This window comes from Morone saxatilis, unplaced genomic scaffold, assembly GCF_004916995.1.
Source record: "Morone saxatilis isolate NCDOM2014 unplaced genomic scaffold, NCSU_SB_2.0 Contig0, whole genome shotgun sequence".
Taxonomy (NCBI): Eukaryota; Metazoa; Chordata; class Actinopteri; family Moronidae; genus Morone; species Morone saxatilis.
The window spans coordinates 15,811,588-15,826,594 of NW_023339650.1; the positions used below are offsets into that span (position 1 = coordinate 15,811,588).

Genomic DNA, 15,007 nt, shown 5'->3' on the forward strand with positions numbered 1-15,007 from the left:
AAGTGGTATCAATCGTCTTATCTTTCTCTTTAGAAAGAGGAATTAGTGTATTTCAGAAAATGTTGAACTACTCCTTTAATATCAGTTGTGTCTCTAGTGTCTGTTAAGTATAAGCCAATGCATTTATACGCTCTCACTCCATATGACTGTTTTTAGAGTTTGACAAAAGATCCCCAAAAAAAGTTTGCCTCTCTAGCCTCAGCCTTAATATTGAGCAGGAAGTTAACATGAGTCAACCACCCCTGTTAGTAATACTGACAGAGAGAGTGAGAGAGAGAGAGAGAGAGAGAGAGAGGGAGAGGTTTCATGAAATAAATATTCAGCCTTCCCACTCTCTACATGAGAGATGAGGCTGTGCTTCTGAAGTCACGGCTCCCTCTACAGTTTGTACAGTGGAAATTTTTCCATCCAGTGCAAGAAAACAATCAAACTGACTGTGTGTTGAACAGTCGGGAGGACATAACGGGGAGACGGGTCCGGAGATTTCACACATACACAGCTTTTACTTGTGAGGCGTGCGTCTCAATCGGCCGCGGATAACACAGCGATCCCCCACAGATGCAGCACATTTACATCTGGAATATTCCTCATTTGGGAAGGCTGACTGAGTGTTTCATGCGGACAACCAGAATAATGTCTCATTCTTTGAATACTTGAGGAGTGACGACAACTTTCCTCTTCCCGGACTTCACCATACTAATCACGGAAGATAACGCGTGGAGGACCCTCACCAAAAAAGAAAAAGAAAAAAAAGAAGGACAGTACCGGATTTAACAATGCAAACAGATCAATTTCCCGATCGGGATTTGCAATTTTAAACACCGGGTAGTTTTTGGGGGTCTCTGCAGCGGTGGAGGGAGGAGGAGGAGGGGGGGGGGACACACCAAGCAATGTTATCTGCGGAGATGCGGGGTTCGCTGAGGTTCATGTCCATGGATGTTGCAGCTCGGTCGGGCTGCACACGGTGCCTTTGGGTGGCTGTGATTGGACCGGACACAGACTGGGGCTGACTGATGTTTGTCCAAGAGGAAATGTTTTGGGGAGGAGATCAATATGAGTTACTGGCGCACGGGAAAGGGGGGGAGATGCCAGTCTTCACGAGCACACGCATTACTGTGAGGACGGAGGAGAACGCGGAGGCATGAGGATTTTTGTCCCTTGGATTTAAATTCAGTTAAGAGCAGAGATATATTCTCACCATAAGACATTTATGTGTGTTTAATGTGTTTAGTTGACTTTGCAAACGGATGCAAGAGTGTCAGTTATAAGTGGACATGGATAGTGTTTGTTCTTGCACTAAAGTTTTTTTCCCCCTCGTCTTGACTATCATGCATGGGACTTTGATATTGCATAATTTGTCTTATAAAATATCATTTTTTGGGGGACTCTAACCTGGACTTTTACTCTGAAATGACAGCTGAAGTTATGGGACATTGCAACTACATTTCCAAGGAAGAAAACCATCAATTCCTTAATTCTGAAATCCAGTAAAATGTATTCACAAATGCCTGGCAACATGGCAGTTAACTGGGTTGTATATTGTGTTTTTTTATTACCACTGTTTGCAGTGGGGACAGCTTTCTCGGGGGTCTTCAACGTCACTGACAGAGACATTTTTACAGATGATTTGCTGCAAGTCAAGCTCACACAAGACAGAGCGAATGAGCAGTGGAAACTCCAGTCTACTGATTCCCACCCCAACCTTTATTTTAACCAAGTGGATGTGTTGCACTTGAGACAAAGGTCCTCCACCACCCACAGTCACATATTTAAAGTCATCCGGGCGGCTGCGCTCACCATGTTGTCTAATGTTCCCTTTTACATGCCCCCTGTGAAACATGCAGAGTTTACAAGCAAGTGGAATGAGATTTATGGCAACAACCTGCCTCCCCTGGCTCTCTACTGCCTGTTGTGCCCGGAGGACTCTGCTGCCCTGCAGTTTCTTATCAAGTTTATGGATAGGATGGCTGAATACCCAGACTGGAAGGTGACCAGTGCCCCTAACGACGAGGTCCCCATGGCACATTCTCTAACTGGGTTTGCTACTGCTTATGACTTTATTTACTCCTACCTGGATGAACAGCGGAGGACTGTTTACCTTAAGAAAATTCGTTCTGAGACAGAGGAGCTGTATGAGCTCTCCAAGTACAGGGGCTGGGGGAAACAGTATCTCCAAAATCATCAAACCACTAACATATTAGCCATCCTGACTGGTGCAATAGTGATTGGATCACATGACGACCCAGAGTCGATGATCTGGAAACAAGTGTCAGTGAACTACATGGAGAAAACGATGTTTCTCTTAAACCATGTTGTTGATGGGTCTCTGGATGAGGGGGTAGCCTACGGGAGCTACACAGCCAAGTCCATCACACAGTATGTCTTCTTAGCTCAGCGCCATTTCAACATTGACAACTTGCAGAACAACTGGCTGCGGGGACACTTCTGGTTTTATTATGCCACACTGTTGCCGGGGTTTCAGAGAACAGTTGGCATTGCAGACTCCAACTACAACTGGTTTTATGGGCCAGAGAGCCAGCTTGTTTTCCTCGACACATTCGTCATGAGGAACGGAACGGGTAACTGGCTGGCTCAACAAATTAGAAAGCACCGGCCTAAGGATGGTCCCATGGGACAGTCGTCTGCCCAGCGCTGGGCTACACTTCACACAGAATACATCTGGTACAACAACCACCTCACGCCGCAGCCTCCCCACGACTTTGGCAAAGCTAGGATGCATATTTTCTCAAACTGGGGTGTGGTTACCTATGGAGCAGGGCTGCCCAACGGTCAGGGTAATACTTTTGTCTCCTTTAAGTCTGGCAAGCTGGGTGGCCGTGCAGTTTATGACATTGTCCATGACAAGCCTTACTCCTGGGTGGAGGGCTGGAACAGCTTTAACCCAGGTCACGAGCACCCTGATCAGAATTCTTTCACATTTGCTCCTAATGGACAGGTATTTGTGTCTGAAGCACTTTATGGTCCAAAGTACAGCTACCTAAACAACGTTTTGGTGTTCAGTCCGTCTCCTACCAGCCAGTGTAACAGCCCGTGGGAGGGTCAGTTGGGGGAGTGTGCTAAGTGGCTGCGCTGGACTGATGAGGGCGTGGGTGATGCCAGAGGGGAGGTGATTGTCGCCTCCTCGCACAGGGACACCATGTTTGTGAGCGGGGAAGCGGTGTCAGCTTATTCCCCCGCTATGAAACTAAAGAGTGTGTTCAGAGCCTTGGTTCTGCTCAACTCACAGACTTTGCTGGTGCTCGACCACGTGGAGAAGTGGGGTGATTCACCTGTAAAGTCTCTCAGTGCGTTTTTCCACAATCTTGACATTGACTTTAAATATGTTCCTTTCAGATTCATGGACAAATACAACGGCGCCATGATGGATGTGTGGGACGCTCATTATAAAATGTTCTGGTTCGACAGCCAGGGTCACAGCCCTGATACCAGGATACAAGAGGCAGAACAGGCAGCTGAGTTTAAAAAGAGGTGGACTCAGTATGTCAATGTCACTTTTCCAATGACAGGCACAGTCAATAGAGTAGCTTATGTACTACATGGGCCATACGTCAAAGTGTCCAACTGTAAATTTATAGATAATAGCAAAAATGGCGTGAGACTTTCTTTAACCATAAATAACACAGAGAAGATAGTCTCTATTGCTACAAACTATAACGACATAGGAGCTAGGCTGACTTATTTAGGATTTGGAGGTCACTGTAAAGTTGAGGATAGATATCAAATCACTCGATATGGCCTTGGGACGCAACTCATCCCTAAACAAATCAGCAGTGATAATCAGCTGTTTGACTTTGGGTTCACAGTCAATGTGATAGCAGGGGTTGTTCTCTGTGTGGCCATTGGATTTTTGACCATGCAGAGAAAGTTTTATGTCTGCTTCAGCAAGCTGATGCGTTACGCCCTTCTTTCTGTGCTCATTCTGTGGATAGCAGAGCTGCTGTTTGTGTCTAACAGCTGCGATCAGCTTCTCTGCGGGGTAAAATGGAAAGGTGCGGGTGCCAAAAGCGAAGTAAACAAACAAATCAGACTGTATGAGCAGCATCGGCTCCCCCTGCCCACCGTCGTCATAACAACCCTTCCCGGATCGGGATCAGAAATACTCAAGCACCTTTTCTACAACAACTCAGACTTTGTTTACATAAGAGTTCCCACCGAGCACGTGGACATTCCTGAGACAGAGTTTGAGTTTGACTCTCTGGTCGACGCCTGCGAGTGGTCAAGGTCAGACGCCATGCACGGACGGTTTAAGATTATTCAGGGCTGGCTGCATTCGCTGGTCCATAACACCAAGCTGCACTTGCAAAATATTCAGCTGGTGGAGGGCAGCAGGGTCAAACAGCCCCAGAGAGCCGGGCCCTCTAGGGACAGAAAGAAAAGATCCAGGAGGAGAGAGCCAGCGTCTGAGCTGAAGGGCAAACTGAGAGCCAGTCTGGACAGAGATGCAGAGTATGTTAGGGAGATGAGACGCCATGTTGTGGAGTACCCTAATGCCCGGGTGGTCCTCAACATGCGGAGTGGAAGCTGGGCGCTTAAACTGCCGTTCATTCAGGAGGTTGTGGGACCTTCCCTGAGGACACTCTACTTGGTGAGAGACCCTCGGGCGTGGATTTATCTAATGGTTTATAACAGCAAACCTAGCCTTTACTCCCTTAAAAACATCCCGCAGCACCTTTCCTTGATATTCAAGGAGGATGCTGTCACTGATGGGTGCCCAACTGTGGCCCCAGAGTTTAAGATAATCCAGAGGCTGCTGTCTCGTTCAGAAACAAACCCCATCCTAATACTGGCTCATCTGTGGCTGGCTCACACGGCAGCGGTGCTGAGGGTCAGCGAGGGCCTACCCGAGGACTCCTACCTCCAAGTGAGGTTTGAGGACGTGGTCAACTTTCCGCAGGAGACGGCGGAAAGCATTCACACGTTTCTGGGGGTGCCCGTCTCACCCGCAGCCCTCAACCAACTTATATTCACCACCTCCACAAACCTGTACAATCTAATGTATGAAGGAGACATTTCACCAGCCAACATTAACATGTGGAGACAAAATATGCCTCGAAAGGACATCAGGCTAATAGAGGACGTGTGTGGGAGTGTAATGAAGAGGCTGGGTTACACCAGGTTTGCCAGTTAACTTACTGCTGCTGGTCAGCTGATATTAAGCTGTCTTGTTTACTGTCTCTTAGAGTTCTGAAAAGTTTTTTTAATTTTATTTTGCACTGACCTTAAATTTTAAAAAGATGTTACACATTTAGGAATAACTGGGTAGCATTTCTGCTTGTGTTTAAGTTTTTCTGTTTTCGTTTGGGTGTGTGTAAGGTGTTGTACAGACTACAGCAACATATGTTTGTGAGGGAGGAATATTTTACATTAAAATAGGTGGAAGGGAGCTTATGTGGTTATTTTTGCAGCCCTTCACACGTACTTGTAGCACTATTTTATTGAATGAGACTTTAGACCTTTGCTGTCTTACATGCAGAGGAACACCACTGAAATTCAGCCTAAATTTGATGTTATTGCAGCATCCTTCAACAGCTCAGTTTCTCAGAGGGGATTATTTACTGTATGTCTTGGTAAGAGATGAAAAATGAGAGTTTTTCCCTTTCCTAATCTGTGATGTCAGAGAGACGTTTGTGCAACATCCATATCTGTTATTACTGGCATTATTCTTTGGGGAGGATCAAGGGATATTTACTGGTTTGGAACAGAAATGTTATTAAGCTCATTAAGATGTAAGACTATTTATTGACAGTCTTCTCATTTGTAGCTGTGGGAAATTATTTTCAAGGACTAATTTGGCTGTCATGATTTTAATATCTGAACTCTGTGTGCTGTTTCCCTTTAAAACTAAGAAATGCTGCAATATTCAGACTCTTTTGCAAATCAGAGAAAAAGATGACAGTAGTGCTTTATTACTCTAATATAGACATATGAATGATATGGATTGTATTTTCATTACATCAGTAGAGAGACTTTAGTTGAAGTTCAAAGATGTCATGACGGTTTGGTGGCTTAGCACTTTCACAGGGACTCCTTTGATTGTATGTGGGATTCAGTGCATTTCCCAAAGCTAAACTTTACTGTATGTACTCGATTAGCTTGGAGATATAAAACCTCTGAAGATATATAAACCTCTGAAGATATTATGTCTAGAAGAAAGAAAGTTAGAAGTATTTATGGGTTCCAAAGACACATATCCCAAAGGATCAGGAATGAATATGATTATTATAACTCCCATTGGCATTTATTGAATTAGATCAGAAGGAAGTGCTTAATAGGGATCAAACTGAAAAAAAAAAAAAAAACCTGTCAGCCTTGACACATTTCTAGTCAAAGCAATTTCCAAAGCATCCCCCTCAGCTACTCATATTAATCTGCAAAATGCCATAACTGAGTCTTTCCCTGTGTTTTATGGCTGTGCTATCTTCACTATAAAGGCAAACGGCACAAGTTTCCATTTCCTGTCGTGGTCAATCAGATATCCAATGATCTTTTTGGGCCTTTGTCTTGAAAGAGTTCAGTGAGCCGTGGACTGAACAGGGGATGAATATTAAGTATAGTCAAAGAAAAAAAAAGTCAGAGACCATTTCTACTCTGTGATGTTATGCTCTTTGGCCTGGGCAACAATGTATGCTCCTCAGTAACCTTTAATGCTGTCTTGCTTAAACATTTCTGTACTGTAAATGGATCACATGTAACATGAAGATGGTTCACCTAATTATAGACTTTATATTGCATCTGTACACAAACAAAACATACTGTGCCCATTTGGAAATATCTATCATTTCCCAGCTAGAAACCATCCTGTTTGTTTTCTTCTCTATGAACACTGAAACCCTTGACTGCCTGGAAAACCCGTTTGATGTTTGTGGTCTTTGAATGTGTAGACTTGGCAGACATGCTTTCACTTTGGTGTTGCAATCCTGTTACCAACTCTGTTTTGTATTTGCTCGTGGGGATATGGTTCCTTGCTTCTGTGGCCTTGAATTACAATCATTTCTTTCTAACGGTTTTCTGTGGGCTCTGGAGCAGGAGGCGGCGATAATGTAAAGAAAATAATAAATTCATAAATATATCGGCACCCGTTCTTTGTTTGGATGCAGTGATTTATCTTGTGCTATGCTGAATGTAACATGTGATTATATAACATCGGTAGCTGCAGATATTGTTATTATACTCATGTTAAACTACTATTATCTATCACTACAAAAGACAGAACATAAATCTTAATTTGTACAGTCTCACTATGGTTACTGCTAACCCACTAGCCAAACATCTACTTATGCAGATTTGTCTGTGCCGCTGTTATTATGCAGCAGCAAAATCTCAGTTTTATTAGACATGGATGACAGAAGCCTAATTGCTTATATGGGTGAAGTGCATGACAAGGAGGAGCCAACAATTAAAAACATGTCAGGAAATTCTTAAGTCATGCTCTAACTGAGATGGGACCTCAAGCTTTCAGTAGAGCACACGTCTCAGAACGGTCTCAATGAGTCAGTCATTTCATTAGTCATTTGTTTTTGATCCCTCCTGTAACACTCTTAATGCTTGGCAGGGTCCTCCATGTGTAATCCTTCCATGCAGAGGCACATTATTCACTGACAAACCTCAGGCAAGTGCTTTGGAAGGGAGGTTTCTACAAGTTCGGCCTTGCACTCGCTGTTGTTAAGTAGTCTATTTTCATTTATTCTGCAGTCTGAAATTCTTACAAATATTATTGGTGCATAAATAATCTCAATATCAACACTTTGTCTTTAATTATTCTGATTTCATATAAAAGTGTCTCAGTGTAGCTGATAATAATGCATATTTTACAGCTATTAGATATTGTGGTACCATTTCTCATACAATACATTGCCTTTATATAGCTGTTATTGGTTGGAACTAATTACTTTAATAATGGTTACTTGTAAAAATCTGTATTGCTGGTATTTATCTTTATCCAGCAGGCATTGGTGGAAAGTAAATAAATATTTTTACTTGACTAATGTATGTACCGGTAAGTAAAGTATAAGTACCTTAAAACTGTACTGGAGTATTTCTGTTTAATGTTACTTTATAATTCTGCTGGAGCAGTATAAACATGAACCAGAGATCTTTTGCAACCAGCAACACCCCCAAATGCTCTCAATAATGTCTTATAACGGATCTAAAGAATAAGTAAATGGTTTATTAACCACTAATGAAGCTATTGTTTACGTATAATGGGTGCCTTATGGGAATGTGGTACCAAATTAATATTTTATTATACCACTTTCCATTAAGTCAGCCTTCATAGGTTGTAACTAATGTTGACTGTATTAATGGTTAGTTAGTCATTTATTAATATTTTATATATTTTAAGCCATGATTAAGACCAGCTCGTAGGTTGCCATTATGAAGAAACCCTCTGATGCTAATTAGAAACTGAGAAAATCCTTACTATCATTGATTTTACTGACAAGTCTAACTGCAAAACATATGTTTATTAGCCCTTTATTAAGGGCTTATTTATAACCTCAGAGGCAGAGAGTGAGTAGTAAATTATTTATGAATAACTTGACTGTTAATGACTCCCAAGCAGGAGAGCTAACCATTAATTAAAACCATTATTTTAGCCCTTTATAACAAAATATTACAGATTTTATATTTTTTAGATGGAAGACAGATCACATTATCACTGGATGATACTAAATATTGTTCCCTGTATAGCTAATCAGGGTGGTTCAGACGGTAAGTGTAAGCCTGCAGAGATGAGCTCTACCAATGGAATTTAATGGAATCTTGGAAACAGGATAAAAATAAATATGTCAGAGTGGCTTTCCCATCTGAAAATAACACTGCAAACGCCTGCTGCAAAGACAGACAAATATGCTTTATGAAAACCTTTTGATGTCTGATCACAAGAAGCAGATTTGCAGAACTAATTTAAGCCCTAAAGTTGCCTCATAGATTATCTTTGATGTTTGATAACCAATACATAATCATTGCATGAAATATGGTTCTATTGAGGAAATGATGAAAAGCTGTATTATAATCTAATTCCATGCAGCAGCTTGGGTAAGCGATCAAGTAGCTTTCTCAGACTATTAAGTACATGGAGGTTATCCAGATAGAAAAGGGGACTCAATTTCAGCTGAGTAGTCATACCCTTCCCTGTTCCACCTTTATCTTTCGCCACTGGTGAGTCCAAGTCCCAGGAGAGCCTTTCCCTCGCCAGCAGCCATCGCTCCTGCCACTGCTCATTAATTAACCTTTACTGCAGCCGCCATCAGTCAGAGAGCAGCCTGATATTCTGGAGAGGAGTAATCATCGATACTGTATAAGGCTATTGTGCTGGAGAATTAGCCCGCTGATGGAGAGCAACACCATCATTGTTAAGAGTTTTCAAACTTGAATATAAATTTGTTGTGCATGACTTGATGATGTCCTTCAGATGACAGAGGAGAGGCTTGGGATGTAGTGAGACTCTACTGTCAAAGGTGTAAGCAGCTGGTGATGCCATTCTCCTATATTTAGTCATTTTCACTTTGGTAAACAACGCCTGTGAGGTCCTTAGATCCCACTGTTCAAAATTACCTGCTGATGACACTGCTGTGTTTGGATATGAGGAGGCACAGATCCCAGGAACTGCTATTAATAAGAGTTGACTTGCAAGGAAATATGGCGCATTGTCAATTTGCAGCTGGTGGCAAGTAATTTCTGTTGTGAAAATGGGATCTTCCGTGCCAATAAAGCACAGCGGCAACTGCTAATGAAGCCCAGTCTGGTCTTATGGTGCCGGGAAATCAGACCAGATGAGACATTTTCTATTTCACTTCAGGCAAATCTCAATACTGCGGCATGCTCATAGTTGAAAACACTCCTTAAGGCTTTACACAGTCCTTATTGCCCATTTCTTTCTTTGACAGAATATATAATCGCCAGCTGAATTTGGCAAAAGGAGATAATTCCACAGCAAATGCCATACTAGACGATTAATAGAAGCATTGTGTTCTCTGAGGATGTGTGTAAAATGTTTATTTGCAAACATCATTTTCAGTTTACTTGATTCTGAAAAAGCTTAGCGTTTCCCTGACCATACTTCTGTCTGAAAGTCAAATGAAATTGAATTTTCCCCGCTTAGCGACGTGCCGTTATGGACTTTGCTTTGAGAAGTTTCTGACTTTTTGACTTTGAAAGTGAGACCTTTCAGTATAAACCAATATCCTGTCAGCTGAACCTGTCTCTTGACATTTTGGTTAATCCCCTGTGTTGTTCTGTATATATCACAGACAGTTTGCAGGGCCGACAGAGCTTTCTGACTCTTGAAAATTGAGCCACTGTAGTAATACTTTGTGCAGGGCTCCTCTGTTTCTCCTATTTCAACCACCGTGGTTTGCTAGCTGTGCAAAAATGAGCAGAATGATGTGTAAGCTGGAAAAAGAGATAAAAAGAAAAGAAAACAACATAAAATCGACCAAATTATTTAGCTGTTGTCTGACTAATGTGAGTTTACCAATTCTGCTATGGAAAGGGTTAGCCACTGTTGTGATTTAATGAGCTGTTTCTGCCTATTAAAGCAAAGGATGGCCATGCTACAGCGTTTGAGGCCTGGTGTTATTCTGAGGTGTAGGACAGATTCCAGCTGGCTGGCCGACAGACAGACGGGGGAGAGGCCCTTTTCCTGGATGACACACTCAGTAGTCCTTCATTACTGGGACCCAGAAACCATAACCCGCCTGTCAAAGTGCTGCCGCGGCCACCGCTCTCCTGAACCATGTCTAGGCAGGGCATGTCTGCTGAGGGGACCATTTTCATGTTTTATGTTATACACAGTAGGACTGATAGGAGAGATAGAAAAAAGGAGATGAATATATCTCAGTGTTTTTTGTGGGGGCGTCCCATCCGGCCTAATTACATCAAGCATGAGTCATTGATCTCCAATTAGTGGAATTTATGTCATGAGGAGGAGCAACGGTCGCTATGACATTGGTCACAGTGCGCCTTGGAAATTACAGTAGAGCAACAGATTGGTGTAAAGTCTTTAGACATGAAATAACTAATGCAGGATTTGTTCTCCCTGTCCTCACTTACATATTCTCAGCTTATGGGCTTCAGATGGAGCAGAAATGGAAAGCAACTTCCCACAATAAATAATTGACAGGAGACCTGACTGGGTGAGGGATTCTTGCATCATCAGCCTCAGAGATAAGCAGATCTACAAAGATGTTATATCCTCCCCTTCCCATAACCATCCCACCCAGTGTGGCTATCTACACATCTGGAATCAGTCCAAGCATGCAAACCTAAAATGAGTTGTGTTTTCTTTCTGTTCCCTTGTAGTGACCTTCCGTGTTTCTCTTCAAAAAACGAACTTCACTTCTAAGAGAGCCTTACATTTCCTTGCAATCACACTGTTGGCTCTGTACAGCTTCCAACAACAGTGTTTTATTTTTAAAAGAGACATCTTGACACTGACAGGCAGCGGGAGATGAGGGACATTCGTCACTCTTCTCTTATCCCCCGTGATTTTTAGCTGCAGAGGAAGCCAGATGGTCAGATTCTCTGCTCATATGGTTGTGTTCCTTAGAGATCACCATTCTTGGCCTGCTTGGCAAAAAATAAAAAATAAGAGTGATGAGATGCTGTGATAAGAATTGAACAAGGCCACTTTGCAGAGGAGTTTCTTTTTTTATGGGGAATTTAACTCCTTTACACATTGATTCAAAACTCATACTAAGAAGTGTAAGAAACAGTGCTTTCAGAGGTACAACAGACAAAAGTAAAAGAAAAACAACAAGAGGTGTAAGAGACAATAGTAAAAGCTGTCATTTTTGATGATTATTTGTAGATTATACCAAATTGTCCTTGAAGACCTGTCACAGGATAGAATGACCAGAAAATACAGGACGAACTGCAAAAGAGCCACAGGGTCTGGCTTTATCTATTTTAGTCTGCAAATAGCACCCAGCTGTGCATCTTGTTGCAGGAGACAAGACAGTTTGTCCAGCACCACAGATGGATTAACTTGCTAGGGGACCCTGGGGCAAAAATTAGCTGCTGGGCCCCCCATTACATCCAGATTAGACACAAGTTAACAACCACAGAATCAGTTTTAATTTAGAACTAGACTTGACACAGGCTCCTGTTCAAGATTGGGCCCAAAATCAGGTAATCTGATGGCATTTATGTGCTTTACAAGTGAGTACTAACAAACAATAACACAATTAGTCATCACACGGTGAATCTAGGGAATTTGTGGCCTTTGAGAGGATGTTTGCCTTACCTGGTTGGTAATCCAGCACTGATCACCACTTCCTGTCTTCTTTTGTATACCAGAAAGATATGACAGTTACATTTGTTGATTAAAACATAAGAGAAACACACAGAGGATGACCAACACAGAACAGGAACACCTGATGGACCTTCACATTCCATTTGACAACTAGTAGTGCTACTGAGCATTGCTTTTACAACTGGCCAGTGTTTTGTTTCTATCATGCACGCACACAAGACACCTATGCAGCAATGCAACACACATTCCTGCCAAAGGTTTCACACTAATGAATTAATCATGAGGAATTTCCAAGGAATTTAGCAATGTGTTAAGAAAGGCATGGAAGAAGACTGCTAGCAAGTGAACATGGATGTAAAGAATGCAGCATTTAAAATATTAAAAGGAATATCTGCTTTGCAAATGTTTTATGACAATACAAATGCATTCAAATTTTTTTTGTAAGGTCTTATTGTGTGTTTCGATAGAAAATTGATTTTAGAGGCGGTGTTATTGCAAAGTCAATGGAAAAATGCAATTAGACATACATTTGCCTGAAGCAGTGTGAATAGACACAAAGACACAAAATGTAATACTTCTATGGATGCACACGATGCATTGTGGTCCAAAACTGTAAATGTAATGTATGTATGTCATTAATGTAAATATAACTTCTTGACACTAAAACTCCAGAGGTTACCTTTAAGGACCCTTTCTTTTCCTTAAATCAAATACATATTATACTGGTTTACAAAAGACTCTTTTCTACAGACCTGGTATCATAGGATTTAGAGAAATCCTCTATTATACAGGAGATGGTGTTTTTACATTTATAGAAGCAGTCATTCACAGCAGTTTGCAAATGGAACTGGGCAGTTAGCACAAGGAGTGAATCGCTTAGGGGAAGGAAAGTGTGCTGGAAAGGAAAGTGACTGCCTCCAAGCCAAACCCACTGCAGATGTTGGCGCTTTTCCAGGATGAAACACATTATAAAACGCAGATAACACTCTTGCAAAATGACAAGGAAATAAGGTGGAAAATACCAAAGTTTGTTTGTTGTACCAAATGTATCAGTGAAATAAAAACATGCACCTAATGGATGTCTCTTCAATAGCAGAATAATTTATTTGAAGTCTACTGGACAGCTAGGCCAATTAATCTCTCACTTAATCGCTTTCTGCTATGAATGCCAAAAAGAGGTGTGATGCGCTAACTGCTCTTGTACAACACTACACCTAATTTAAAGACTGTACGGCCCAAAATGTTTCAGATATTTGACCATATGTGTAAGCTAGGAGATACATTTGGAGCATATTTGAAACAGCTGCTCTCCTGACTCTTGGGGGTTATGCCTTAAATCAGGGCTGCAATTTAAACTTTAAAAAAATGTTTATCAAATGGGGACATTCTCCTCTGTCACAGCAAAGTTGGTTTTAATAATTCATCCTTCCTGACAAACGTCCTTTGGTCTCTCAAATTTCTGCAGTACAGATTAACAACCTGAGGTTTTTGGTGACTGAGAGAGGTGACAAGGCCGCACATTGGCTCCCGGGGTGTTTACTTATTGTCATTTGTGTCCTTTTGGAAACAGTCTTTGACAGGTTTTGATTTGACTTGAAGGCACAAATGATGGCATTATTTTAATAACTGGCTGTGGTCACAGTGGCTTTGCTCCAGAGCATTGACTATAATAGGAGTAATGTGTGGATGGTGTCCCTCTGGCTGGGCTGTCTCATTAAATGGCTGGAGAAGAGTGACTGGCTGCAGGGGTGATGCATTATTGATGAGAGAACCTGATTAATTGAAAATATCCTCTACAGCAGGGGAGGGTGTGTGTGTGTGGGCGTATATATGTGTGCGCGGTTGGAATAAGTGGCTTTATCTTGTGTGTACAACTTCATCAGTTGCTGCATAGCGCAGTTTTTTGATTGTTATTCTGCACAGGCACACACTGCCAAACATATTCTGTACGTGCAATCACATATATGGACGTAGTAAATTATATCATTCATATAAGCACAGTCTAGGTGGGAGTAATAACCTTAGTCAATGTGCAGAATGTCAGTTGGTAGTTGGTAGTTTGTGCTGGGAGACTGAAAGCATTGTTGATCTCCCTCAATGTTGGTATCCTGCACCTGCGACATGGGGCAAGCGGTGTAAATAAAAGATGAAGCTGTCAAGAGATGAGCAACTGGACCAAAACGAATTAGCAAAAGTAATCACTTCCTGACAACACCAAAGAGGGTTTTACAAGCTGTGTTTCATTTCAGAGGTTGATCTGAAGGCGAGTTTGAACTTGTGTCTCCTCCACAAATGAGACAGTTTATCCTCTCAGAGACTAAAACTAATGATGCATTCGGGCACTCCTCGTCAACTCGTAAAGTCAGACATTTCCAAGTTAATCACCAGGAAGGTTCTTCAAACGGGCTACAAAGTGTAAACACAGGTGGTAAACTGGTATAAGTTTTATTGCACAACACATTTCATTTAAAATACTATATCTGTCATGGGACAATTCAGGTCATTTTAACACAAAACAATCTAAAAATACAAATATAACAATGTTATATAGAGTTGAAATTAACAAAGGTTTAATAGCAGTGGGCAATCTGCGGCTCATTTACATGTCAAACAGTGCATAGTGTGTATTTATCTATGACACAAGGTAAACCGACCATTTCTTAAACTGTTCGCAAGGCAATGGCCTCTGACAGAAAACCAAACTTCCTTATATGTGTTTTACACACATACAGG

At 41.7% G+C, this 15,007-nt stretch overlaps 1 protein-coding gene across 1 annotated transcript; it reads left to right on the plus strand.

Moving 5' to 3' along the window:
• Nucleotides 1-378: 378 nt before the first annotated feature.
• LOC118321779 (dermatan-sulfate epimerase-like protein) lies at nt 379-7,096 on the plus strand. Its single transcript, XM_035653291.1, has one exon. The coding sequence runs from the start codon at nt 1,493-1,495 to the stop codon at nt 5,147-5,149; it is 3,657 nt and encodes a 1,218-aa protein (XP_035509184.1). The 5' UTR covers nt 379-1,492; the 3' UTR covers nt 5,150-7,096.
• Nucleotides 7,097-15,007: the final 7,911 nt, after the last annotated feature.

Coding starts and splice junctions, on each gene's coding strand:
- LOC118321779 (XM_035653291.1), top strand. CDS start 1,493: ATGTATTCACAAATGCCTGGCAACATGGCAGTTAACTGGGTTGTATAT.